Below are 27,326 nucleotides of genomic sequence, written 5' to 3'. Positions count from 1 at the left end.
CTGGCTTGGCAGTTCGGGCTGGACTGTTCCCATGGGGCACAGGGTCAAGACTGATTTGCATATGGCTGGGTTCAAACTGGAATGGCATGGTGAGCAAAAAAACGATGGATTTAGGCCCAGATCTCTGTACTGGGGTGAATGTATGACATTGTTCTGCATTCTGTCCATCAATTGTTGTTTTTGCATTTGTCACCCCGAGTGGGAAGGGTATGCTCAGACGTGAGTCCCTTGCTCTCCATGCCACTGGAATCAAGCTATCCTGGCTGACGAGGGCTGAAAGCCCGAAACCGGTCCTAGGATGCTTGTTTCCAGTCCAGGGAGGACCTGGCTTGGCAGTTCGGGCTGGACTGTTCCCATGGGGCACAGGGTCAAGACTGATTTGCATATGGCTGGGTTCAAACTGGAATGGCATGGTGAGCAAAAAAACGATGGATTTAGGCCCAGATCTCTGTACTGGGGTGAATGTATGACATTGTTCTGCATTCTGTCCATCAATTGTTGTTTTTGCATTAGTCTCGAGACCTATCCAGAAATAAAATAGAAGGCCATGGAAAATGTCATAAGTGTGTCATTTGATGAAAAGGATCTTCAACTACCTGATTGGGTGAGATGGTACAGCAGTATAAAGCTGGTACAACTGTTGCAAAATTTCTAAGCTCCATCCAAGTAGTTCTGGAGAGAGCCTTATAGGCTAAATGTAATCTTTCTTTCGAAGCCTTCAGCCAGTGATTTCTATTTATCGGATTGCACATCACAGTTTCAGAGGAAAAACAATTCCGCTCAGAAGTTTCAATCAAGACTAGGAACTCTCAATGATTTCTCTGGATCCCAAGTGGTCCCTGCACCCCACCCCACCTCATCAAGGGTAGGTACTTCTTTTTCTCCCTAACCATTACTGGACCCAAATCTCAAATGACTCCTAGGTGCTGAATAACTTCTACAGCCACAACTGTTAAGCTACTTTTGCCAAAGTCAGCGATTTCTGTAAAAGGGCCATAGAGCCTTCTTCAACCACCAAATTAGCAACAGAACTGCACCTCCCACTATTTTCAAGTAAGAACAAATGTGAGTATCTCAGCCCCGTATAGGATTTCTAAGACCTGAAATAGTTACCCTTTCCAGAAGTTCGAGAATTCGAGGGATGTTATTCTGTCCAAGGTACTAGCAACTGTTCAGAAAAAGGACTGATTGTCCTGCAAAGACCTGCAAGGCTCATATGTTTGATTGCCAACCCATTGGGATCATAAAAGGTTACTTTTAGGATGGAGAGCCAAAATTCCCACATTAGAATGCTGCCTTTCGATCTCAATAGACTCCGAGAAGTATTAGCCAAATGTATCCCCTGTAGAGGCCCTTCTGCCACTTGCATTTTGCAAGGAGGCAGCTGTTTCTAATCTGGTCCTGGTTCTTTATTCTTTGACTAGAGGTGAGCATCCAAAAGTCCTTTCTGATACAGTAAAAGATGATTCAGTTCATAGAGGCCTCTCTGGTTAAGGATCCTGCAAGTGCTCGTCAGTTACTGCTTCAGTGGCCTAGTAGTTTCAGAGGTTTCTGGGGCTTCAGGTCTCCAATGCCAATCTACATGTGAAACCCTTGAATTGTCAGTTAGCAGACCCCCAGGGTCAGTTACGAGGCAGGCATTCCTTGCATGTCTCAGTCCTCCCGTCTTAAATGCCCTCTTTGAAGTGGTGGTTCTGGGCCTCAAACCATTTGTTTTCACGAGCCTTCTACCTACAACATCCACTGGTCTTGGTCAACAATTTAAAGGTGATCTTCGGATGGTCATAATACACAACAATAAGACTCTAATCTTTGTCAGAAAGAAAGGAGGCACTCAAACACTACAGCTTCGCATGCTAACAGTGAATATGCATCAGTTGACCATTTCTCACGTCATGTTCCTCCTGCTCTCCCACTTTGCAGGGATACTTGAAAAGGTGTGTATATGCACCCCACAAGTAGCAGCTTAACTAGTCAGCCCTTATCTCAGTCCTAAACGTCTGAAAGTGATCAGATTCAGACATGCTTACAATGCATGTGAGCTTCTAATGCTGCAACATTGTATCCTGAATGATCAGGATTACTAGGTCTCTAAGAGATGGTCTTATGCTAGAACCGTTTTAATTGTGTCTAAATCCCTTCCCCTGACTCTCCTTGTTCCCACCATCTTTAATCAAGGACATTCCCAGGCACACTGTCATCCCAGTAGACTCAGCGCTGCCCTCCCAAGTATTTTTCTGTGACAGTCATGCAGTGCCTCCAGCAGAGCACTGTTTGACCTTCTCCCAGGCCACATCATCTGTCTGGAGATGGGGGAGAATTCTTCCTCTGTTCACTTGTCTTGAGCTTCTAGTTCCTATGTTACTTTGCTTTGTCCACCTTGGCCTTCCCTTTAATAATTTCGATATTGTTGTGGGTGTCAGAAATGTTGTCATCTGGTTTTAATTAAGAAAGCAAGTGCCAATGGACTTCTTTGTGAGTCAGACTTCCGCTGAGGTTCCACCTCCAGAGACACGTGCCATGTCTCCCGGGTTTAGATTTCTTTCCCCTTACTATCACTAGATTCAGATCACACAGAACTCCTCAGTGTTCTTGATTGTCGTCACAGGCTGTGCTCTACAGTGAATGGGCCACTGCTGACAGGACAACCGCGTTCAGCAACCTGTCACTCCTCTCAAACTGTCTGGTCCACTTTAAGGCCTGTTTTCTGTGGATAAAGAAAGGTAGAAGTCTTCACTCCATTCGGGATCTGTGCTCGCGCAATCAGTTCCTTCCCTCATCAGAGGTTCATGTTGCTGACTTTGGCACAGATTTAGCTACATTTCTGCATGATTACTGGTTGTATTCATTAACAGGAAGTGTAATGTTTTGCTTCTGTGCATCAGTTCAGCAGGCAATGCATCTTGTTTACTGTGGCAAATCAGCATTTGCAGTATAAAATACTGCTGTTATGCCTAAATGTAGCTTCACAAATATAATTTTATTATTTTACCCAACGCAACATTTAACCAAACAGTTTTCATTAATTTACTGATTGGATATATGTAAATTTATATATCATTAAACATTCATGAATTTGACATTAGTAATTACTTGGATGTCCATTGCAGGGTCTATAATTATAGATGCCATACACTATATGTGAATTTACAACATGTGTGTTGCATTTGGGTTGGATGTTCCGGCTAGTTTATGTAAACCAAGATGTCTTAGTGGCCGTCCAAACTAGGCCCCTTTTTCTCTTGTGTTGCGTATTCCCTTGGGCACCTTTTTACTGCTGCAAATGGTGTACAGCAGAGTCTTCTGGGGCACCCTCTTGGTTGTTACATTAGGGACAAGTTGTGGCTGCTTCTTTCTTCTGGCCCACTCTGCCCTAGCTGGCCTTTCAGCAGAGCCTCAAAACGGTGTGGGATCCCATGGAGGGAATGATGGCCCCATCCCCATATACCCTCTCTCTCTCTCTCTCTCGAGTATCACTGATGGCTGGGGATGCATCATCTGTCTTTGTTGCTAGGAGTGTGCTTCATGGTGAACAGAAACAACAGTGAGGTTGCTGCTGTTTAAACTAGACTGCAGCCTTCTTTGAGGTGTGCTGGGGCAACTACTTCAGGTGATGAGTGAGCTGGGTAGCAGTTCCCAGAGTTCAGCATATGGGTCCCAGTTCCTTTGGAGACCACAGAGCTTGAAACGAACAAACTGCTTGGACATTGCTGAATTTTTGTTGTCCCCAGGAGTGTGAATCCTCAAACTCTCGTGCCTTTGTATACTGAGAAATCTGGACAGAAGATACCTTTTGCAGTGCAGGCTTTCATAGCTAGACGGTTGATGTCCTAACTCAATTATGATGCTATGATAGAGAAGAAGAAAGGATAAGAGGACTTTATTGTTTCCAGGGGCTCAATCTCAATGGGTGCTAGGGAATGACCTGCCCTGTTCACCTCCTGTAGAGTCTAAAATGATGTGTGATGATATTACCCTGCTACGGTCCACCAATGCCCTGCACTCAGATAGTCAAATGACGAATGCAGTGGAAACAAGGGTGAAAGATACAGTGAAGAAACTGGTGGGTCTAACGGAAAGGGTACTTTCAATGAAGCATGCAGAGTGTAAGGTGGCCACTTAGGAAGCCCTGTTAGCTGGGATTGCAAACTAGGGCCTGGAGCTGAAATTCTTTAAGCTGAAAGCAATGGTGGCCATGGTTGAAATGGGTGAAAAAGTTGAAGTTCTCAGTAATCTGATGAGAGGTACACAGTTAGGGTGTTAGGAATGCAGCCAAGATCACTTTGTAAGACCTTCCAGGTAAAATGGAGAGACTGCTGATGGAATTTTTGGGTCTGCAACACAGTGATGTGCATAGAGTGGTTTAAAGGGGTTTGTAGGATGTGCTCAAGCCAAGGAAATGTTAGGTAGGTATGAGCAGCACTGTTGGGAGTGGTACAATATGTGGATAAGAGAAAGAGGATTCTCTGGGAAGCAATACAAAAGAAAGCTTTTTTTTTAAACTGACAAATGCTTGTTGTTCTTTCCAGAAGTACATCCTGCTATGCTAGTCAGGAAGAGGGTCCTGCTAGAGGCCAGGCTAGCCTTGGTGGAGTAGGGAGGTAAAGCTTCTGTAGGCTTCTCTGTTTGTTTGAGGGTGTAACAAAGTGAAAGAAGTTGGTGTTCAAACAAGATGGCTCTGGAAGGGCCTTTTTTGAGAGTTTGAGTTCTGGATGACTTACCTTTGGCTGTTGAAAGTAGTTCTCAGGCGCTCTGGGTGATCCTGAAATGGGTCGGTAAGATGATTACATTTAATAGGGACTAAGGGGACCTTCTCAGTTGGAAGGTGGACAGTTCTTGAAGACCCTTCGTAATTCTTTATTTTCTGCTTCATCTCTCCACTTTTCCCTTTCCTCGAAGGCTTGGTTGTGCCACAGTTAAAAGTTGCAGTTACTTACACTGATGGACAATGTCCACTTTATATATAATTGAATGCTGCCTATCTTTTTGTGGTTTTTGATGGGACTTTTAAACTGGCATGAGTAATGTTTGACAAAATGTGTTGTTTACCAGCTTCTTAACATCCTGTGTAAGTCAGTGTAAACTGACTCAAACCATAAAAAGCAAATTAATATTAGAGGACCCGTTACATCGAGCAAATGTCCAAGGCTGTTTTCATGTACTTTTTAAAATGAAACTTGGAAAATAATACAAATTGTTTCATTCAGTAGGAGTAAAGTAACTCCCTAATGTTCCTTTTAGTCCTAATACGAGTACTTCTACTACATGCATCAACATCTGTTTCCTTAGTGGTACGATTTGTTCTGTCAGAGACGAAGCACCTGAAAGAATGCGAGAGTGACCCCCCCCTACTTCAAGAGACAGGGTGGCAGTAAATAATTACTCTTGGAGAGCTTATATACAAATTCTCAACTCACACACCATGAAACACTCCAGCATTTCACTCCGCCAGTCTTGAAAGAGAAGGGAAAAACAGTTCTAAGTAATCCAAATGTAATATCATTTCATTAAAACCCTTTTTCATACATATGTATACAAAATCACAATAAAACAATTAAAAAACAAAACATAAAAATATAACACAAATTGTTAAAAACATCCAAGAGAGACATGGTATAAGACATATACATTTGTCATTGGTAAAGATTAATCTGAAGGAATCAAGCAGAGTATTTGCATTATTACATTATCTACATGCAACACCTCGTTCCTCAAATTTAACCATAAATAAGGAGCATCGACGCGTTTCGAAGGTACAAAGCAGGATCAAGCCACCTTCCTCAGGAAAATAAAATATCTATCCCTCTTAACCAATGATCTAGGAGATTCGCATAATCTATACGGGTGAGGCCAATAGTCACAGTTTTTTTGGCTGTTCACAACTTTTTTAAAGAAAGAATCAGCAGTCAATCCTAGTTAACAACCTCTTATATATTCCCACAAGAGGTAAATCCCTGCATATCCCACCCAAGAAGGCGTGGAAAGCAATTCTAAAATAGATGTACACCACTATTCAGTTGGGGTCTTCGTGTACCAATCTTCTTTTGTAGAGATTTTTATATATTCATAACTGTGGTAGTTTCTTTTGGAAGTTCCTCTATGTGCGCCATATACGGAGGGAGCAGCTGATGCCCATACGTCATTGGGATCCATATTGTGATCAAAGACATAGACACGTGTGGCGAAAGCTTCAACTGCCTCACTAAGCAGTGAATTTGGAATGTTTGGCCTGGCTTCCAAAATAAGGAGTTTTAGTGACATAAGATTCTTCTAAGATTAGATGGAGAGCTTATTTAAGAGACATGTCAATAATTGATTTATGAGATAGAGCAAATAATATCCCTCCATGTGAATGTGAGCTGACCATAGGTTCACTTGTGCTAAAGGCCTTGCTGGTTGGCAAGTCCAAGATGGTACACCCCAACAAAACCAAAGCCCTCATGCATATGATTGAGTTAATGAATAGATTTATACATTTGTAAAGTGGACTATACTCAAGCTATCCATGATAGAAAACCGGGTGAAACCAAGTCTTTCCAGTTTCCCAAGACTTTGTACTCCAGGTATTCTACTTGGCCAGAGTGCTTAGTCTTAGGGCAGAAAGTCTGAGCTGAATGGAAGTTCAAATAAGCAATACTCTGCTGCTTATTGTAAGGAGTCAACCAGACATTCTGTGACACCTCCCAACAAAAAATGCACATCAAACACAGATCCTGAGTTTCTCAGTCTTTTTACATTACTTTCTTCACAAAATCATCCAGCGTAAAAGCATAAAACAACAGGGTGTAAATTGTGCAGGGACTGTCTCAAACGGATGTCTGTGACAGACCTTCAAGAAGTCTGTCTATGGTGCTTGCAGTCGGGACATGACTCCAAGACCTGAGACAATGCTCATAGACAATCTCAAAGGCCATACCGAACCATGAGGCCAAACCTTGCATTGCCAAGCACAAGTAGAATCCACGCCATGACTGGTCAAAGTCAAAATTAACTTCCTATTTCCCCTGCAGAAGTCAGTGCCTTGGCAGATCATCGTTGCAGTCAAGTCTACTGGTAAGTCCAAGAAGATACTCAAAAAGTTGAAGTAGGAATCAGCCCCTTCCCTGCCACTCTTGGACTTCAGAGAGGGTGCAAGGGTGTCAGCGTGCCCACCGGTGTCATTCTCGATCTCCATCAGAGCTAATTTTGACCGTGATCCTGACACACCCTGTATTCCCAGGTCCATTGACAATGTCTCAGCATGTTAACACCTTCAGAGTGGCCATGCAGTGCATGTTTGCCACTTTACCTGCTCCCTTTGGCGTGCCTTTGGGTCACAATGATCCGCTGGGGCCTTCAGTCTGACTTCTGCCGGGAGTCCGCCCTTGATCCTGGCTGTGACCCTTCAACCTGCATTGGGTTCATCACCAGCTCCAATGCTGTCATTGGTTCTGACTCCTTCCCCTGCACTGGTTCTTTTTGCATCAATGCTGCCGACGGTGCAAAAGGATGTACAGCCCATTGTGCTATTCAACTCAGAGCAGAATCCACCACAACCGAGATCACGCCTGGCTCTGATCAAACACAGCCACTAATAAATCTTTCAGATTCCAATACTTTGCCTTTGTCACATGGTAGGGCCTAAACTTGGCACAATCCTTTCGTCACAACCGTTATTACTCAACACCTGACACCAGAGAGCCTGGTGGTGCAGACATCCAAAAGCAAAATCAGTCCAAATACTTTTCCTACAACTCTGCCTGATCATGAATCCAAATGGATTGGAATGTTTGGAAAACAGAGTTTCTTCTCCACAAGCCTAGCCATGAGGTCTGTGAACTCCAGCTGTCTTCTAGGCCACTACTCCCATTCATCTTGGGGTACCACTGCTCATGTTTTACAGGATGTTCAGGAGGACCTTCAGAACGCCCTTACCCATGCTATTTAAGACAGTTGAGATGTGGCAAACTCTGTCATATTTTCAGGATGAATATACGACGTTACTTTGCATGCCTTTAGTACGCATGCCATTACTACGCGTCGTTAGTACGACCGCGTTTTTAGTTCGCATTCCTTTCCTACGCAATTCGGAACAACGAATTGCAGTAGGGGGTGGTGGATGTTGGAATAGTATAATTTACTATTCCAACTCCAGTCTATGCGGACACTAGGGAAGGTGTTGGATTTTAAATCCAACACCTTCCCCCCCTAACGCAAGTCGCTGTTCCGACTTGCGTAGTAAAGGTTTTCTAAGTAACAACGCGTGCGTACTAACGTCCGCGTAGTAATGGCATGCGAAGTAACGCATGCTAAGTAAACGCCGTTTACCTTTCAGGATAGGACACAACAGCTTCTTAGGTTGAGCAATGGGCACTAGGGTGGCCTAAGGTGCCACACCTAAGTGAGGTCTATAGGCTTCTCCTGGGGATGTTCAGGCATCCCTAATTGGCATGCCGTTTGACAGCTCTCCATTTTTGGTGAGAAAGCAAACTGTGCTTTGAAGTCGTTCAAAGAGAGCAGAGCCATAGCATGTTCTATGGGCCTTTCTGATTCCAAGCAACAATTCCATCAGCAATTTTGAGTCCATGGCTACGCTTGAGGTATTTCCATTTAATCAACGCCGGACACCTCCACCAGTCCAGCAGGCCTTTCAGCCTTTTCCTGCACAGGGCTGTTGGTTCGCAGAGACAACGCTCAGGAAAGCAGGATCAACCAGCACTTCACCCCCCCACCCCCCAGCAGCCGCAGCCTTAAAACCATTTTTGTGTGTTCTTGCCAGCACACAGCCTTCCTGTCGGAGGTAGGATCCGATATTTCCTCCTCGGGTGGAAATTCATCACTTCAACCAAGAGAGTGCTTCAAAATGTCCGTCAGGACTACGCCCTCCCTTTGCTCTGTACCCCGTTTCACCCCCCACCACCACCAAAGCGGCTGACAGAGGACCACTTGTCCATCTTACAGCATGAAGTGCATGCCATCTTGGCTAAAGGGGCCATAGATAGGGTTCTGTTCCAGGAAGTAGGAACTGGGTGTTACTCCCTTTACTTCCTCATGTCAAAGAAGGAAGGATTTTAGTTCTTCACCCTCTCAATGTTTTCGTGCGGAAGAACAAATTCAAGATGCTCACGCAAGCCCAGGTCCTGTCCTGCAGGCCAACTGGTGCTACCTGCAGTTCACAGTGGGCCAGGAGCATTTTCAGTTTATAGTGCTCTTGTTTGGCCTCATTAGTGCCCCTTCGGCGTTCACAACAGTGATGGTTGCTACATACCTTCAGAGGTTTTACTGGACCTCTATGACTGGCTCTTGAAGGCGGGTTTGACCCAGGCGGTAATCAACCACCTCCAGACGACAGCAAACCTCTTAACATCGTTGGGGTTAATTATCAACATGCCAAAGTCACATGTCACTCCTTTGCAGATGCTCCTGTTTACTGCAGCTCTTCTGGATACAGTAGTTTCATGCCTTTCCTTGGGAACAGGGAGTCCAGGACACTGAGGCAATGATCCTGATGTTTGAGCCTCAGTTTTGGATCTCAGTGTGGAAGACTGTGAGGTTCCAAAGGTTATTAGCCTCTTGCATCCTGCTTGCCAAACATACCAGGTGAAATACCTAGGATCTGCAGTGGGACCTCAAATCCCAGTGGGATCAGTAGGATCAGGGAAATATGGCTGATTGTATCCGGATTTCAGAGGAAACTGCAAAAGATATACAGTGGTGGCTACTGGACCACAATTGGATCAGTGGAAAACCCCACTCCTTAGCCCATCCAGAGCAGACATTTTTCATAAATACATCTCTACTAGTTGGGGAGACTGTCTGCGAGAGGTGGAGATCATATGCCTCTGGTCTCCGGCGGATACTCAACTCCACATCAATCTTTTGGAGTTGAGGATAATTCCCTTAGCATTGAACGCCTTCCTACCAACTATCAGAGGAGGCTTTTGCAGATACTCACTGACAATACGGCTGCCATGTGGTATTACAGCAAGCGGGGCGAGTTGGGATCTTGGGTATTGTGTCAAGTAGCTCTGCGCCTTTGGAAGTGGCTAGACTGCCATGGAATTTCTCTGATTAGTAAGTCATCCATGGGCTCTTTAAACGCCAGTCTGACAAACTCAACCATAGTTGCTTAGCGGATCATGAATGCTTGTTGAACCTACGGGTGGCACATGTGGTCTTTCAGCATTGCTGAGAACATTGTCTTTCTTTGTTTTGCCACTGCCGAGAATGTGCAGTGCCAGGACTTTTGCATGTTGGAGTTTCCAAAACAGATGTTTCTCGAAGACGCCTTTTGTCGAAATTAGAGCTTGGTACTCCTGTATATCTTTCCGCCACTGCCTCTCAAACCCCGAGTTCTTAAGAAGATCATGAACAACACAGCCATCCTAGTGGCACCCGATTGGGGCAGGAGAGTGTGGTACCCCGAACTCCTGGGCATGAGTATCTGTTGTCTGATTCAGCTGCTGCTTCGGGAGGAACTTCTGTTGCAGCAGCATGGCAGAGTTCTGCACCTGCACAATCAACATATCCATGCTTGGAGATTGGGCAGTGGCAGGTGAGTTCCTTAGTCCTTCCCCCTAAGCTCGTTCATGTCATCTTGACAGCAAGGCATTCCTTCACAAACTCGTACACCAGTTATTGAAACAAATTTGTAGATTGGTGTGGCATCCCACATACTGACCCATTACAGTCAAAGTTGTCTGAAGTGTTGTTGTTTGTTCTCTCCCTAACCCATAAAAGACTTGTGTTGGGCACTGTTGATGGCTACTTATCGGCTCGTTCAACATTTTTTGCGGTTGCCGGATTAGCCTTTGTTATTTAAATCAACTGTTGTGATGCATTTTGTTTATAAAGGTTTGCAGCGTGTTTCCCCATAAAGTCCTTTATGATGCCTCAGTGGGACTTAAACCAAGTCCTCATTTTTCTGATGTGCACCCCTTTGGAGCCACTGAACAGTTGTCTGTTAAGACTTCTGACATTGAAGACAGTCTTTCTCATTGCCATTGCATCGACCAGAAGTGTGAGCAAGCTGTAGGTTGTTTCTGTCACTCTCCCATACTACCTTTTTCCCAGATAAGTTACTGATGAGGACCCCCTTTCAACCGAAAATGGTCACTCCTTTTCATGTCGGGCAGGCTATCACTTGCAGCACTCTTTGCTCCATCTCATCTGATTGACACCATTGTTTAGATCCTTAGAGGGCATTTTGCTTCTGTGTCAGTCGTACCAAGGAACATTAAGTGGACAATCAACAGTAGGGTTTTGTGGAGCAAAGAAAGGCAGGGCAAAAAAAGGACTCTCTCTTGGTGGATTGTCCTTTGCATAAAGATCTGCTATGCACTGGTGAATAAGCAGCCTCCAGAAAGCTTGCAAGCTTACTCTTTAACGGGCAAAGCTGTTAACACTACACTGCCACAAAGAGTGCCTTTCCTGGACGTCTGTTACAGAGGTTACGTGAGCGTCAGTTCACATGCTCACAAAGTACTATTGCCTCGACAATCAGGTACTTCGAGGGGAATTTTGCCCACTCAGTCCTGCAGGACTTCTTGGTCTGAGCCAGTTCACAGACCCACCACCTTGGAAGGTACTGCTATGGTATCTATTCACAGGTTGAAGAATCTTCAGTTAGAAGTATCCATCAGAAGAACAAGTTGCTTAACTTCGGTAACAGATCTTTCTAGTGGATACTTTATCTAACTTCTGATTCATTACCAACCCTCCCATCTTCCAGTTCTATGATTTGGACCCTTTTTTTCCATGTAAAAAGGTCCCAGTTCAGAGGCTTGCACACTGGTCATACCAGTTTACCGATGGGCTCAGTGTCTGAGGGTGTGGACAGCCTAGAAAGCTATTGACATATGCGCTTACATGTGGCTCCGCTCGTCACTTATGGAACAGAACGACATCAGTGTGAGCCACACAATGCCGCCTACCAGTACGCAAGAGTACTGCTTTTAATTTTTCTAGATCCAATCTGATGCCTGGGAAATATTCATAAGGGGAGGAATCTGCAGTTAGACGGAGCATCTATCAGAAAGATTGGTACTAAAGGTAAGTAACTTGTTTTTCAGTGAACGTCCCTAGGGATGGTGTGCAATGGGTTAGTAGTTAGATCGTTGGGATACATCTGAGATTTCTTCAGAAGAAGCAGGATTTGTCCAGGATTTGTCCAGGCTTGGCAGGTGATATCTTGGGTGAGGAATGAGTTATGATAGATGTTGAAGAATGGTTTGATGGCATCAACAAAGAGGGCCCTTACTTGTATTGTTTGGGTTATATTATCTTACTGCGATATGGTTTTCAGTTAATTGAGAAGGTCTATGAGATACTTAGTGAAGAAAGTGTACAAGTAGGCCAACTTAAGTGTGTTCGGATGAAGTAGCATTATAGACCTGACTGAATTGTGCTTCCCAACTTATCGACCTTCTCTTTTAAAAAGGTGTGGTGTGGTGGATTTCTCTGTCTAATGCTTGATGGGTACCTAGGGTTCATTGGTTATTTTGAAGAGTTCTCTCCTTTCTTTGGAGGCTTTTTGGAGGACTGTGGTGTAGGGGTAACCTTAGTGTCTGCTGTGTGCTTCCTATGGGCTGCACAGAGGTTCTTCAGGAGTGTGAGGTGTTCTTACAGCTGCGATGACCATCACTGCTGTGGTTATCTTCAGAGTGCATGCTTTCTATGAAGTTCTTGTGTGTACTATGGTGCAGATGGCTGGCTTTAGATGGCCATGTTTCTACCTGGCAAATGTATCAGGGTCTTCTGGAAAGCATTGTTTGGTTCAGGGAAGTTAGTGTCGGCATCTCAGTTTGATCCATTGGTGAGGGTAATTACATTTTCTCAAAGTGTATTAGTGGAGAAATTTGAATGACAGGAACTGTTACTTGAACGGTTAGGATAGTCTTTGTGGGCTGGACTGTAGTAGAGAAGACAGAAGAGGCAGACTCTGTGATTAGGTCAATAGAAGCTCAGTGGCACTTACGCTTGGTGCTGGCCATGCAGATGAAGTCCAGGGTGTTTGGCTTGTAAAGTGACACCATCTTTCATGTCAGTGGTTTGCAGTAGGTTGAGGACGGTATCCATTGGCTAGGTTGCAATGCAACCTCTGTGGTTAAATTCACAGAAGAAGATGGTGAGTAAAAATGGATGGTGCTGACGGTGGAAATTGGAAGGTGGAAGGTGAAGCTGCATCTGCTTGAGCGGTAGATTGAATGGAAGATGATGGTCTGGCTGAAAACGGCAGGAAGTTCAATGAGAGGTGCTCAAAGGAGCAGCTGGGAGGTAGTTATAGAAATATGCAGGACCATGTTGATATGTGGGGGACCATGGTGCTCTCTCTTTTTATCTTGAATCTCTTGGTGTGCTGAGTGTTCTGGTCAAGGGGGGACCATACAATACATGTTAGAAAATATATTCAGTTAAATCATTGGCTGCTCAATGTGGCCTTTTACTCCACCTCCCTTTGTTCTTTTTCTCTAGCTATAGAGTCTATTTAACTGGATATATAAGAGGCAGGACGCAGGATAAGGATAAAAACTCATTTATGGTGGCTCTGCTATTCTACCAAGGAGACTTCCAGCACCCTCCAGCCTACCCCTCTGCCATTAGTCAAAACCATCACATTGATAAGCTCCTTAATGATGAGGAAACCAATAAGGTTACTCAGGAGGAAGGGCACTTGGCTATATTATTACACAAACGCGCATGCATGTTCACTTTGGGCGGTATACCAGAGTCAAACGTTAGATACCTGTACCATTTCTGTAGAGCCATGCCTCTAACATTAAGGAATGCATTCCTCATATGATACTGACCGTGACCAGTTGTATCAGTGCTCAATTTCACAATGCCTGTTCTCAGCTTGGCTGAAGTGCTTCATCATCGCATGTACAAAACCCACCGTCAGCTTAGCACTGTCAAGCAGTGCTCCATTTGCAGCTCAGCTGTGTCACAAACTTTCCCTTTTTCATGACGTTCCCAAGAAGAGTTTTTGGAAGTAGTACATGTCCTTTGAGACAGGACCTTGTCTCATTTTTTCTTGCTCAGGTGCTTAGCACATGTTTGACATCTGCCATTGACCACTGATGCCATCCACCTTCCCCGCAGGTAGCTCGGGAAGCTCCACGATAAACCGTTTGCTTCACCCTATTTAGCACTTTACATTGCGCCTAAGCAACATAGTTTAGGCTTTTATACTTAGGCCTGTGAAGCGTAGTTATTGTCACTAAATGGCAATATAGACTTGCTTAGTGATATTGTCAAGAAGTAGATGTTCAGCAATTGGTTAAGTGATGGAAAACCGAGCTACTTCTGCCAAGGTGTTAGGGCTGCATTCCAGCAGAGCAGGATGTCTTTTTTAATATTGGTTCCTCTCTCTCTCTCGTTTCATCTGCCATTCATCAGCCCTTCCATCACTTAAACATTCGCAGTATGCTGAAGAATGGTTTGCTTACCGATGGCCAACTTTGCAGCATACAGAATATTTGGGGTTTAGTTTTCGCAGGCCTGCGGCTGTTGAGAAAGAGTAGTTTCTGTTTTCTTTCACTGTGTTCTGCCACAGTACAGCTCGTGAGCTCCTCAGATTCTTTAGATGCTTGGTAACAACAATAGGCGGTATAGCTCAGCCTTTCTAAAATTAGCGCGAAGTGTAGTCATGTGATTGTGCTGTGAAGGAATCCAGACCTTGTGAGACCAGATCCTGCCCTGGGGGTGTAATCCTTGGTTCACAGACAGGAAGGGCTGCTGTAGTACTTTGGTGATTCCTGTTCCACAACGTATGCTTTCTCACACACACCTGCCTTCTTCGGGCCTTGTTTACTCTTTGGCAGATGAGATAGTTTGTCCCTAACCTGGCGGACATTCCTTCCCCTATGCTACAACAGCATTGTAGCCTACAGCACTTGTGGTACAGCGTGCAGGATATCAGCCATGCTATGAAGGAGTATCCCATTTGTCAAACACTAAACAAGGCACTTAGGACCTGGTTGGGAGTTTGGCCGATGGATTAATATCAGTCAGAGCAACAGAGTATATTACTCTGAAGGACATCCCGTCCGCCATATATAGAGATGTACCCATGCCCCATGGACATCTCTGCATTGACAGGAACCACTGTCATGGTTTTTCCAAAACAAACGCCCAACTCTAAATCAGACCTTTTGTTTCTGAACAGAAAGTACTGGTAGGAATGAAGATGATGTCAATGGAAACGTTCAGGGCCTCCATGGCCAGCATTATCACAGTGTTTTTGTAATTGTAATATAGAGTCGCTCGTAGCCAAGACCAGGACCTCCATGCCCCACAAGGAAGGTGATCTGCAGTTAACCCCCGGGTGCCTGGAGACTAGCTTGCCCCCCTTTTGACGCCCTGCCTCGACCGCTCAGTGGATGGCAACTGCTTTCCTGACCTGTACAATGTTCTGTTCCCCAACCTCACTCAACAGTATATTAACAGTGATTTCCTGCTGCAGGATCTAACTGCCCCTAGTAAGCCACCAGTGCCAGCACCTTACGTAATATTTCTTGGGCTCACACTGGCTTCAGATACGTGCCTGGCCAATCAGGCAAGGTGTCCAGCGCCTCGATACCCTCACGGGTGACAAATAGCGCTCGACAAATCTACCGATTGAATGATTGGTCAGAACGTTAGATAATCTGTTGCAGCACATCAAGGAGAACCTTTATCAAGTCTTTCCATTTCCAGACCCTTGTACTTGCCACGTTCGTCCCTGAGATGCAGTTCTGTAAGGTCATCAATCTGCTAAAAGCAGCACTTCATGCTGCGGCCGAGGTAGTTAATAAACCTCGCTGCTTCACTGGCGTGGCCCAGCAGGAAGGTCTGTCTGTGCTCGGCTGGCCTTGGATGCTAGCGCCATCTTTAAAAATGTCTTCTTCATCAGGTTATACGTGTGAAACGACTGGCTCGTCCTACTTGTGGCATTTTCAAAAGTCACAACATGCCACGTTTTAGGAAACACTCTGCTTTAATATTATAGTTTAAGAAAAAATAATTTTTTTTTACATTTTCCATCAAAGCTTTGCAACCATATTCGTTGCCTTTTCATCACACGTCTTGTAAATCTGCAAGTATTTTAATATTTTATTGTTGCTTTATTTGGACAGTCCAGTGTACTTAATGTAAAGGGCGTACATTGTTCACAGTTGCCCATGTGTTGTTAGAAAAAAAACTTTAAATACAATGTGCCTTGTTCAATATGTGTATTTGTTTTGGTGTTATGCAGTAACAAATCCATTTCTTTTTTAATTTACCCCCCGTTTTCAAAAGTACATACTGGCACAGGATAAATAACACAATAAAAGATTCTTTTATTTTTACACTTAAGATCGTGGTCTGCTTTTCCCAAGGTTGACATGATAACGTTTTTTTGGATTTTTAGAACATTTAGAAGAGCATACGGTAGTGTGACAATGTCATGTAATAGATTTTAGGACATTTGTTCTAAATTTAACATGCTGTAACAAGCCAGAGCATTACAAAATTACCTGGATGCTCGAGGATGGGTCTGTGTATATACCGTACCCAGATTTTTGTTTAACACAGTTTTATTGGTTTTTAATAGAACAAGAGTGCTTACAGCCATTACATTTCATACAGTGGACATTTATCCTTCTGTTCACTTATTTTGATTTATTTATTTAATTTCTTGGGAGTTCTATATAGTGCGTGAACTTGACCAGAAGGTATACGAGCGCTTTACATGAGCACCAATTGCATTACAGACGGAAACATTAATTTTGTTAGGCACGGGGAGATTAAGTGATTTGCCCAGAATCACAGGATGTTGAGTGGCCCTGCCGAGACTTGAACTCAGTACCTCAGCTTCGAGGTCGACCGCTCTAGCCTTACCCATATATATTAAACCAAATCAAAAAATTCTTGAGAAGTAAACAACATACTTGGTCGAATGTTCTAACGGCATGCTTGAGATACTAATTAAATATGGTTGAGAAGACTATACCAGCATCTTAGTGGATATCGAGAAATTGGAACAAAAGCTGGCAAGTAAAAGGATACAGAGCACGAGAATATGTTTAGACCATAAGGCTTAAATGTGTCAAGTTCTGTTAGGTACTGTGATTCCAGTCTACTGAGTGCAGCAACTCCATTGCCTCCTCTGATACTCTTGGAGACATAATAAGTTGCAAAGTACTACAACATCTTTTTGTTACTTTTATGTACTTCATAGAAGTGGCTGGCAACTGCATAACTTACATTAGTGTTCCTGACGGCTAGCAAATACCCCACTATTAGTTTATGAGCTGGGAATATGATACTACCCACATATTTCATCTCTCAACGGAAATTTAAAACACAGACACCATGACCTGTTTTGTTCTTTTCCCAATCTTCCTGGGAGAGTTGGTCAAGGTGTTGATGTTAGTCAAGATTCTCTCTTTACAGTCCTTGTACTCCTGCATTTTTTCAACCTTCCGTCCAAGTTCAGCCAATTAAGCCTCTCCTTACTGTAATCAAATTGGCTTGATGTAAGCTAGTCGCTCAGTGACTGGGCTCGTCAAAAGGTCATTGATGAATTTGTGCCCACAGTGCTGTCTATTACGGGTCAAGTTTGAGCAGTTCCACAGTTTTTTTTTAGGACATTTCACATTCAGTAGTGCTGCCCCCTGTATGTGGTAATACATCAACAGGTCTCCTACTGCAGTGCCTGATTTCATAAAGAGGGGTGCTTCCTCTTGTTGAATGCTAATTCTTTAGACAAACGCTCCAAAACCCCATTGGAGTACGCTTTGTCCCTGAATCTGGACAGTACCTCATCCCTTTCAGTCTCAAAGAGACCCTGGGTATTGCAGAAACATTTAGCACACAGTAGCGCAACATGCCTTGTGTAGCCTGTTTGTCGTTTGCTAGTATAGATATTCCTTTTAATCCTCATTTGTTTTTTGCACACAACTTCTTGAGAATTGACTCAGCTACCTGATGAGAAATCTCGAGATTATCTTGAGGCTTATGACCTCACATATTACATCACTCGGGAGGAATCTGGGGCATAAAACTAGAAGGTGTTCTAAAGTATATACCACCTCTGAGTCAATAGTAAGGCCTTGAATCCTGTCAATTGACATTTATGTACTAGAATCACAATCAAGTGTGGCTAAAGCCTCCTAATTAGCCACATCAGATATTTGAAGGTTAGAAACGGAGACAGGGAGTTGATGTTTCTTCTAAATATAGAATGTATGTAAGGAAAGCAGAAACTGCTGCGATAGGCCTCCTCTAACACCATTTTCACACTGTCCCGACTGCCACTTAAGGTATGGCAATTCCAGTCCGGATAGAAAACTCCCTGTGCTCCAGTGACACTCTTGTTTTCTGTGGTCTGAGAAATAAAAAATTGCGCCATGACACGGTGGGATAGGCAGCAGCGGGCAATTTTCCGAACGTGATGTGTTCGCAGAAGCTCTTTTGACAGCTATTCTCTGCTTGTTCGGCAGGAACTGTGACTTTGAGTAGGTTTACGTTGGCAAGGCAGAGGTCCTTAGTAATGGGCCCTTAGTATTGATCACCATTTGGCACGATACATTTGTCAGACATGTTTTCTTCACTGGTGCATTTATAATTTTCACATAAACTCAATCAAAGTTACTTCAAAGTTGACATTAAAATGTCCTTTTCCTCTCATTCTAGAAAAACCATGTCAGGTTGAGCAGCTGGATCGAATCATGCTTTCTGGGATCCATAGTGTGCGGAAAGGTAAAACCCAACTGCACAAATGGGCTGAGCGCCAGGTGGTCTTGTGCGGCACCTGCCTAATTGTGTCCTCGGTGAAGAATTGCCAAGCAGGAAAGATGCACATTCTTCCACTGGTTGGAGGCAAGGTGAGTTGTTTATGAATACCTGCTCACTAAAAGTGTCTTGTTTTTATTTGTGTGTGGAGATCAATTAGGCTGAGACGGCTCATAGTTTTCAACAGAAAATGAGGCTAGCTTAATTCCCTGGAGATATTTTGGAATTACCCATACATTTCCATATTTTCCTAAAATGTTAACGGCATAGAGAAAACATGCAGAAGCATCATAAATGAAGGATGAATGTCAAAGAGCGAGTGCACATGAGTGCAGCAGTTTTTGTCATTAGGGCAGTGATGCAGCTGCTACGGCCAGAGGTGCTAACTTATTGATATTGTAATGGCAGCTATCATCTGTGATGCCGATATCCTCAGCAGCAGACAACTGCATGATGAGTCGTTGCTGGGAAGCCGCCCTGACTCATGCAGTCAACTAGTCGAGGTTCTCCTCTTTTCCATACAACTGCTTTTAGATGCTTGAACACACAAAGGCAGACAGTGGTGAGGTGTGAGGAGTGGTGGTGAGGTCTGTGGTGACAGTGGTGAGGTCTGCTTCTCAGAATTATCACGACCTGGCCATGGAAAATGCTTCGGCGCTGCATTAGATGGTAAATCTTTGCGTACGGTTGTATGATCTCATACAGTGACTGGGTTATTGTGTTTGTGGGACCATGCTTTGGGAATCTGGGATAGCATGTATCCACAACGTAGCTGTGCATTGTATTTATTAAGGATCCTTGCTTAAGCTGTGTAATGCGCATTTCTAAAAATCGGAATTGTGGTCGGCAACTGTCAATCAGAATCATATTTATGTCTCCCTCTGCTGCTATGTTTCTGGAAAGGATACTTCTGTTTGTGTGCAGTTTTCTATCAATAGAGATGTCTTGTGACCTTTATCTGATTGTTGAGAGAATGTTTGTTGTCTTTCTACAGCAGGCGAGGTTTCATTTTTCACTGTGAGGTCATGAAAGGAGGGAAGGGAGACTTCTTTCCCACACATAAAATGTTGGTTTTAAGAGGCACTCTGCCACAGCCTGTCCCTTAACCCCACACAATAGAGGGCTGTGAAATTTGGGGGGGTGAAAGTTGGTATGGTGGGTGCCCCCACTTTGCTTGAGTTGAACTCGGGGGGGGGGGGGTAGGGTGAGGTCTACTATCCCCAAGAGGGGAGGGTTTCAGTGCTTGGCCCCTGAGGTGGGACCTAGAAGCCGCAGCGTTGCATAGTGGTAGCAGATGCGGTGTTGCAGCTGGTCCTGCTGCAAAATACTGGAGGTAAGTGGCAGGTTAGACGTTTGATGGGGACAGTTGGCTTTGCAGTTTGGGTTGCTGCTGCAGAATGTTTGTGTAATTATGTTTGAAGTGTTAATATTCATAAGCATGCTCAGTAGGTTTGTTTATCCTCCGCATGGATCCATCTATTAACCTACTGGCAAAGGTAGCTCAGGTTTTGTTGTATTCTGGGGTCAATTTATTAGGTATCCTTAAGTTTGGTGGTGGTTTGACGCCTATTGTTGGAGATTAACTAGGGGCACAGATATATATATATTTTCACTGAAAAAACAAAGGTTAAAGTGACTTTACAGTTAGATATGTAACTTAAAAAAAAAAAATAGAAATTCACTGAAAAAATGTTAAAGTGATCTTATAGTCGGGCCTTGTAATAATATATGAACTTTTGTTTTAAAACTAAAAAAAACACTGAAATTCACCAGTTATAGTTTACCGAGCTAACTATATCTAGTGCTCCTACCATGCACTGCTTATGACCTCACATATTACATCACTCATGACATGTTAAATGACATAGTTGAAAACAGTAGGTATGCTATTTTATTGCCGGTTTCCCCAAATAGGGCCATGGTCTATTAGGAGTTCCCACAGTGCAACACTCAAGTAATTCCAACCTGGCTAGTTTTGTGTTGCCTAATTTTGCACCTTGCAGCAATCTTGATGTTTTTTTGAGTGTTGCTTTGTGTTAGATTGTTTTACACAATGCTGTATTCAGATTAATTCCTACTTTGATTTTGGAAATGTAGTTAGTTACAAATGGAACATCTCTGTGTGTAGTTGGTCAGCTACTTTGCCCAGTGGTTGATTTGAGGAGTGTAGTTTTTGTGAACAGTCTGCAAAGTTGAATGGTTGAATCTGGATATAAGCTGCAAGAGCAATGGCAGTGTAACGGTATTAGGACATGTACGGCGTTCTTACTTACGAAGGTGTCCTGGCGATGTTTAAACTGAAAATGGCAGCACAAAGTCAGCTATTTAGAGAATAACCACATTTACAGGGATTTGTGCAATAGTATAAATAGATAATCATCCAAAGATGAGAAGGAAGTGAATTCTAAATCTTAATTGTGTCAATGGAAAGGTTGTACCCCCAGGGCCAGCTTGATAGACTTTGATGACCAATAGAACACCAGCATCTGTAGATCTTAGATGCTGGACTGGCTGGTAGTGATGACATCTGTTTTACAAATACAGAGGTCCTGTCCAATGATAGTTGTGGAAGACAATGCTCCTGGCTTCGAGTACAATATATTTTGAGACTGGTAGAGGGTGCAAAGTTCTTAAGGCTTGAGAGACTGAAGACCGCTTGAGGAGGCTTAAAGCAAGACAGGCTGCTGCATTCTGAATGTGCTGCAGATTGTGTACCAGTGTTGCAGTAGTCAAGATGACTTGATGTCATGGTCCACACCACCAGAGATCTGGTATGTGCCGGCAAAAAAGCCAGAATCTTCTGAAGCACTTTCAGAAAAGAAAACAAAAGGACAATAACTTTTTGCCCAGACATCTTAGCTACTGGTCCTGATCAAGTTGGAAGCTAAGATCCAGGATGTCTGAAACAGGAGTTGGAGCAAGTACCAGTTGTTCCTGCCAGAATCCTAGCAGAAGAGATCTGAGAGAGTGTCTACCTGAAATTGCAAGTAATTGTGTTTATCACAATTTATTTTAGTGAATTGGCACTCATCCAGTTTAGCACTGCCAACATGCAATATTTAAATGTAGCAAAAAGAACAATTGATAGACGGAATGCTGAAAATTGTCAAACACTCACCACCAGTGCAGAGATCTGGGCCTAAATTCTTCACATTTTTGTTCACCACCCCACCACAGTTTGGACCTAGCCATATGCAAATCAGTCTTCCCCCAGCTCCCCATATGAACAGTCCAGATCGAACTGTCAAGCCAGGCCCTCCCTGGACCGGAAACAAGGATCCTAGGACCGGTTTCGGGGTATCACCCCTCATCAGCCAGGATAGCTTGAATCTAGTGGCGTGGCATGGCAAGCACGGCACCCACGTCTGGGCATTCCTGTCCCACTTCAGGTGACAAATGCAAAACGAACAATTGATGGACGGAACGCTGAACAAAGTCAAACACTCACCCCCAATGAAGAGATCTGGGCCTAAATCCATCGTGTTTTTTGCTCATCATGCCACCACAGTTTGGACCTAGCCATATGCAAATCAGTCTTGACCCATGGGAACAGTCCAGATCGAACTGCCAAGCCAAGTCCTCCCTGGACCGGAAACAGACATCCTTGGACTGGTTTTGGGGTCTCACCCCATATCAGCCAGGCTAGCTTGAATCCAGTAGCACAAACATCTGGGTTTAGTCCACCGTATTTTTGCTCACCACACCAGCTCAGTTTGGACTCGGCCATATGCAAATCAGACTGGATCCATACTGTGGGGGCTTGGTGTGCAAAAAACGATTGCTTTAACCCAGATCTTTGTGACTGTGCGTGAATGTTTGCATTGTTTAGCATTCCGTCTGTCATTTGTCCTTTTTGCTTTTATTTAAATGTAGCAGAAGGTCACGCTGTTGTTGTCCAAAGATATTAATAAGTGGATACCATCTACATAGCAGGCAAACTTGAGGCTGTAAGAATGAACTAGACAGACTTGAGGCAGAACATAACGATGAAATAATGCCAGACCCAGTGCCGACCCCTGAGGTGCCACATGAGAGGCTGCATTACATCCTGATTGACAGGACCCTACATGCACTGCCTGTGATCTGTTTGAAAGATAGTATTTCAACCAAGCAAGAGCTGATCCTTTAATACCAGACACCTGCAAACACATCAACAATGGAGAATGAGAAACCTGTTTGAAAGCTTCTGCTTAATCAAGCAGCACCAGGGCATAAGAATTGCCCTGGTCGACAAGAGATCTGAGGTCATCAAGGATAGAAATCTGAGTGGTCTCTAATATGACCATGTCTAAACCCAGACTGGGCCTCATCAAGCATCTTATTGACTTACTGGAATGTGGACAGTTGGTAATTAGCAGCCTTCTCACAATGATCTTCATGGGAAGTGGTAAAAGAAAGGCCAGTAATTGCCCATGACAAGAGGGTACACATTCAATTGATTTAAAAACAAAAATAATAATACAAAAGCAGAGCTTGCTTCCAGACTTTTGGAACTGTTGCCAACATAAAGGATTTATTACAAAGCTCCAACACTACTTGGCAAAGGACTAATGGAAAAGGAGCTTGAACTTCATAATGCTAGCGTAATGTGTAGGTTTCAGCAATGTGAGTAGGAACTGTACAGCCTAAAATTAAAGGTAAGTGTCAGGAAACATTAGGGAAGTTAAGGAAGCATGGGGGTTCATGGGGTGGTTCAAATGTGAAAACTACAAGGGAAGTTTAAGATAGAATAGATAGGATGGCCAGTTCATTTTTGGGCAGAGCACTTGATCTGGAGAAAAGATTTGACAAGGGGAGTGTGGATGTCCTCAAAGATGATTACGGTTGTGAATCTTAGAGGAGCAGTATCCTATCCAAGGAACAGGAAAGAGATGGCCTGGGCACCAACACCAGCAGATCAAGGACATAAAAGGAGAACCGTGCAGACAGAAAATGGAGGAAAGAATGGTGAGAGGTGGTCAGTGTGATACTCCAGACAGTATTGTGTGAGAGGCATAGGAGGACTCTCAGGTACTGGGCTAAAGGGGAGATGACGGTTGCTCAGCCCTTACGTTTATTATCAAAGGCAGAATATGGCTGATGGTTTAGACACAAGTGTGCTAGACATCCATGGCTTGGTATTCCAAAATGTGAACTGCAAGGCAGATTCAGTTTAGTAGCCCATAGATGGTGAATTGCAAGACTACTGATACTTGGTAGCCCATAGTGGATGAACTTCAAGAATAATGCAGCTCAGTAAGGAACATAAGTAGGGCCTGCAACTGAGATGTCAGTAATTCTGGATTTGGCATGAGAGATATGAGATGATGGCAAACAATCCATGGTTGATGGCAGGTGCAGAGTTAAAAGTCCTTGGAGTGTGAGTAATTGGAGAATGTCAGAAAAACCAAGAGCTTGAAGTTTGCAGATACTTGTTCAGCACACTGTGATGTGGAAAAGTCTGGAGAAACGTGAAATGCCCTGTAGCCCACTCAAATGAACAGGATATTTAGGGAGATACAATTGATAGCAAACAGCGGAGATAAAAGCTGAAAAAGAGGAGACAAAAGGATAGATTTAAGATGGATGTATTTATGGAGCAGCCTGGAGTTAATTTATTACTCATCCCTAGTTAAAGAAGATGGTTATGGACATTGTAGAGGCTCAGTTCAAATCAAATGCTGTTTAATTTGGAAAAATTCATTCCGTAAGACATCAAATTGAACTAGCATAAAGCACATAAAATTCATTGTAAATAAAATTCCATCTTCATGACTTAAAGAAAACATATGTCCATACGGTATAAATATCTTGTAGTGCTATTCAAAAGTTGGACTATCTGGTTGGACCATCTCCTGCATAGTTAGTCTCCATGACTTGTATGTCAACTTTTCCATAGAGAGCTCAATCTTATTTATAGCTCTACTTTTGCATATTAAGGCCTCTTTACAGTTATTCATGTCATAATCCACAAATAAAGTTTTTTAACCAATGGTTACTCAACGCTCTATAACATGGACTAAACAATAAAAGTCCTTCTGACTCAACGACTGTATTGTTGCAGATACACATAAGGGAGTTTCTAGTTGCCCATAGGGAGGTACGTGCACCGGATTGATAGACATTGTTTTTGAAGCATGTATTCCGAGCCAAGTCTTATTTAGATTTTCACAGTGTGTCTGATCCCAATTCCTGGCCTTCAGAACAGCTACACAAGAGTGATTGATCCTACTTAAAAAAAGGATATTCCACAGATGTGCCTTCCATATTAAATATGGTGCATGGTCAAATTGCAATAACTCTCTTCACTTTCATGTGTACAATCGCAGCAAGGTTTGTCCGGAGTATAATCAAGTAAAATATTGGCACCAAAGTAGCTTGTTTTACAACATAGCTTACCTTTAACCCAATACTTTAGTGTGCCTGAAGAATAGATCTTGGCAGCATACATATTTTTTTTAGAAAGTTGTTATGTGGGCTTATCAGTCAGCTAACATCTCACAGAGCCACAACTCAGCACAATACAGGGCCCTATCTTTACTTGTGCCATTGAAATCCTGAATGGTGCTGACAGGGCCCCATCCTTAGCATTTCATCAGGAGCAGAGAAATCATGCACAAAATGTGCTTGTATGTGTGCACATTTTATAGTCTGGGCCAACCAGATCCAGCTACTAGTTTAAAGAATCCCCAGTCAAACTCCTACACAGTTCCCAAATCATGATGTGAGTTCAGGCAATAAGCCTACAGAGTTACCCAAACAATAGTTACTTTGAATTTACTTATGTTGGCCTCAAGATTTTTCTGACTAAAATATGTTTCAAAAGTTTGCAACAAACGATGGTAGGGGATTTTCCGTCATTGCTATTAAAATGTCATCATCCGAATAAAGCACGTAAGGAACAGGGACCTTTTTCTCAATGGGAAGTCTGCTTTGATAGGTAAGAGGGTCAGCACAAGATCATTAATAAAAACAAAATTAAAATAAAACTGGTGGTGGTATAAAAAAATGCTGGAAATGCTGTGCAACTAGAAAACTACTGTCATATTCACACAGTTACTATATGAGACACAGGCAGTGTTTTGTTATGAAGCAGGTAAAGTATTTTTAATAGTTCTCCCAGAATATCACAACAAAAAAGTGATTCTCTCAGCAACTAACTAGCCACCTTATTTAATACTGTCCTGATAGGCCAGGTGAAGTCTCAATTTTTTTAGGGCAACATATTTCATTATGTAATTAGAACAAAGAAGAATTGCTGGACTGTGGGTTAAGTGAAGCAATTGTAAAATGAGATTTTTTTAAATCAAAAATTATATTTTTATTTCTATATATAAAAAATGGAAAAAACACATAGTAGAAGTCATGATCATAGCACAAAAAGAAAATGTTGTTAAATATGTACAATCAGCAATAAATGTAATGATATAGTCTAGGGGTTGGCGGAATTTGCGAGAGCGACTTTCGCAAATTATCGCGAAAATGTTAAAAATCTCCGCAAACAAGCGGAAATATCGCGAAGATGCGGAAGTTTTTTTCCCGCCCGTTTGCGATATTTTTTGCATGGTTGCGGGTCGCTAACTTACCCCTGCGGTTGCTCGCGGGCGCGGCCATCTTGTTTTCAGTTGTTTCGCGGTGCATGATCGCGAGAAAAAAGACGTGATCGCGCGACGCATGACGTCACTGCGGACGCGAACTGTCGCGAGACAGCGCAAATGGCTAAAACAATACAACATCTCATGGAGAACGCGACCGGATCGGGAAAACTTGTCGGCGAACGCGGGGATTCAGGTAAGGCGATCGCGCGCGCGCGAGAATGTATTATTTTACAGCGCGATCAAGAACCAAATTATCGCAAAGCTGCGGAATGCGGAAATTTTGACATTTCCGCGCTCTCCGCGGAACGCGGAAATGCCAAATTATCGCAAATTCCGCGAACGGAACGGAAATTTTGTCCAGGCCTAATATAGTCACATAATCATAGAAATACAGTAAACGTATTTTAAATATGGATAATCCTAATTAAATGTAGTCCCTGAAATACAGCCGATGTACTCACTGACGGTAGAGCCAATATAATCATAAAGAAACAGGTAACACGTTTTTCTATGTTGAACCTACAAGAGATAGCACATGAGACAGACATTGGCTTGAGGCAGTAAGATGTCCCATTTAGAGTGGGCCAGTGACCATTGAAAATTCAATGTACAACCTGAGCACATATGTGCAGTAGCAATTAATTACGGTTTAGGATCATGGAGGAGAGAAGATTGAAAAGGAAAAAAGCTCATGTTAGTAACAAAAAATCATTAAAGCCTAGGATTCAATGCAATACAAAATGCCGATCATTGTCTGGAGCGAGATCCAGATGTAGGTATTCCCTTCACTGCCTTTGATATTAGCAAGGAAAATAAGTGGGTACGGGCCTCCGCCCTCCCTAGAGAGAAAGGTGCATCAGAGCCAAACAGAGATTCTGAGTGGCAGGGGAGCTGAGCAATGGTTAGCGCTGAGTTCCGATGTGTTTGTTCAACCTTCTGGCAAGATATTAGGTTAAGAGGCGGGAGGGTCAGCCCAGTAGATTGAAAGTGATGGTCTGTCAAGAGAGAGCTAGG

The 27,326-nt window shown here is 43.3% G+C and overlaps 1 protein-coding gene across 1 annotated transcript in view; it reads left to right on the top strand.

The window, feature by feature from the left end:
* PHLPP2 (PH domain and leucine rich repeat protein phosphatase 2) overlaps positions 1-27,326 on the top strand; it is a 717,402-nt gene that overhangs the window by 219,718 nt on the left and 470,358 nt on the right. Inside the window, exon 4 of the mRNA XM_085638614.1 lies at positions 18,637-18,827. Within this exon, the coding sequence (XP_085494740.1) occupies positions 18,637-18,827 (191 nt within the window). The remainder of the gene's footprint in view (positions 1-18,636; positions 18,828-27,326) is intronic.

This window comes from Triturus cristatus, chromosome 12 (assembly GCF_964204655.1).
Source record: "Triturus cristatus chromosome 12, aTriCri1.1, whole genome shotgun sequence".
Lineage (NCBI taxonomy): Eukaryota > Metazoa > Chordata > Amphibia > Caudata > Salamandridae > Triturus > Triturus cristatus.
Note: the sequence above shows the minus strand (reverse complement) of the source record. Positions and strands in the feature narration are given on the sequence as shown.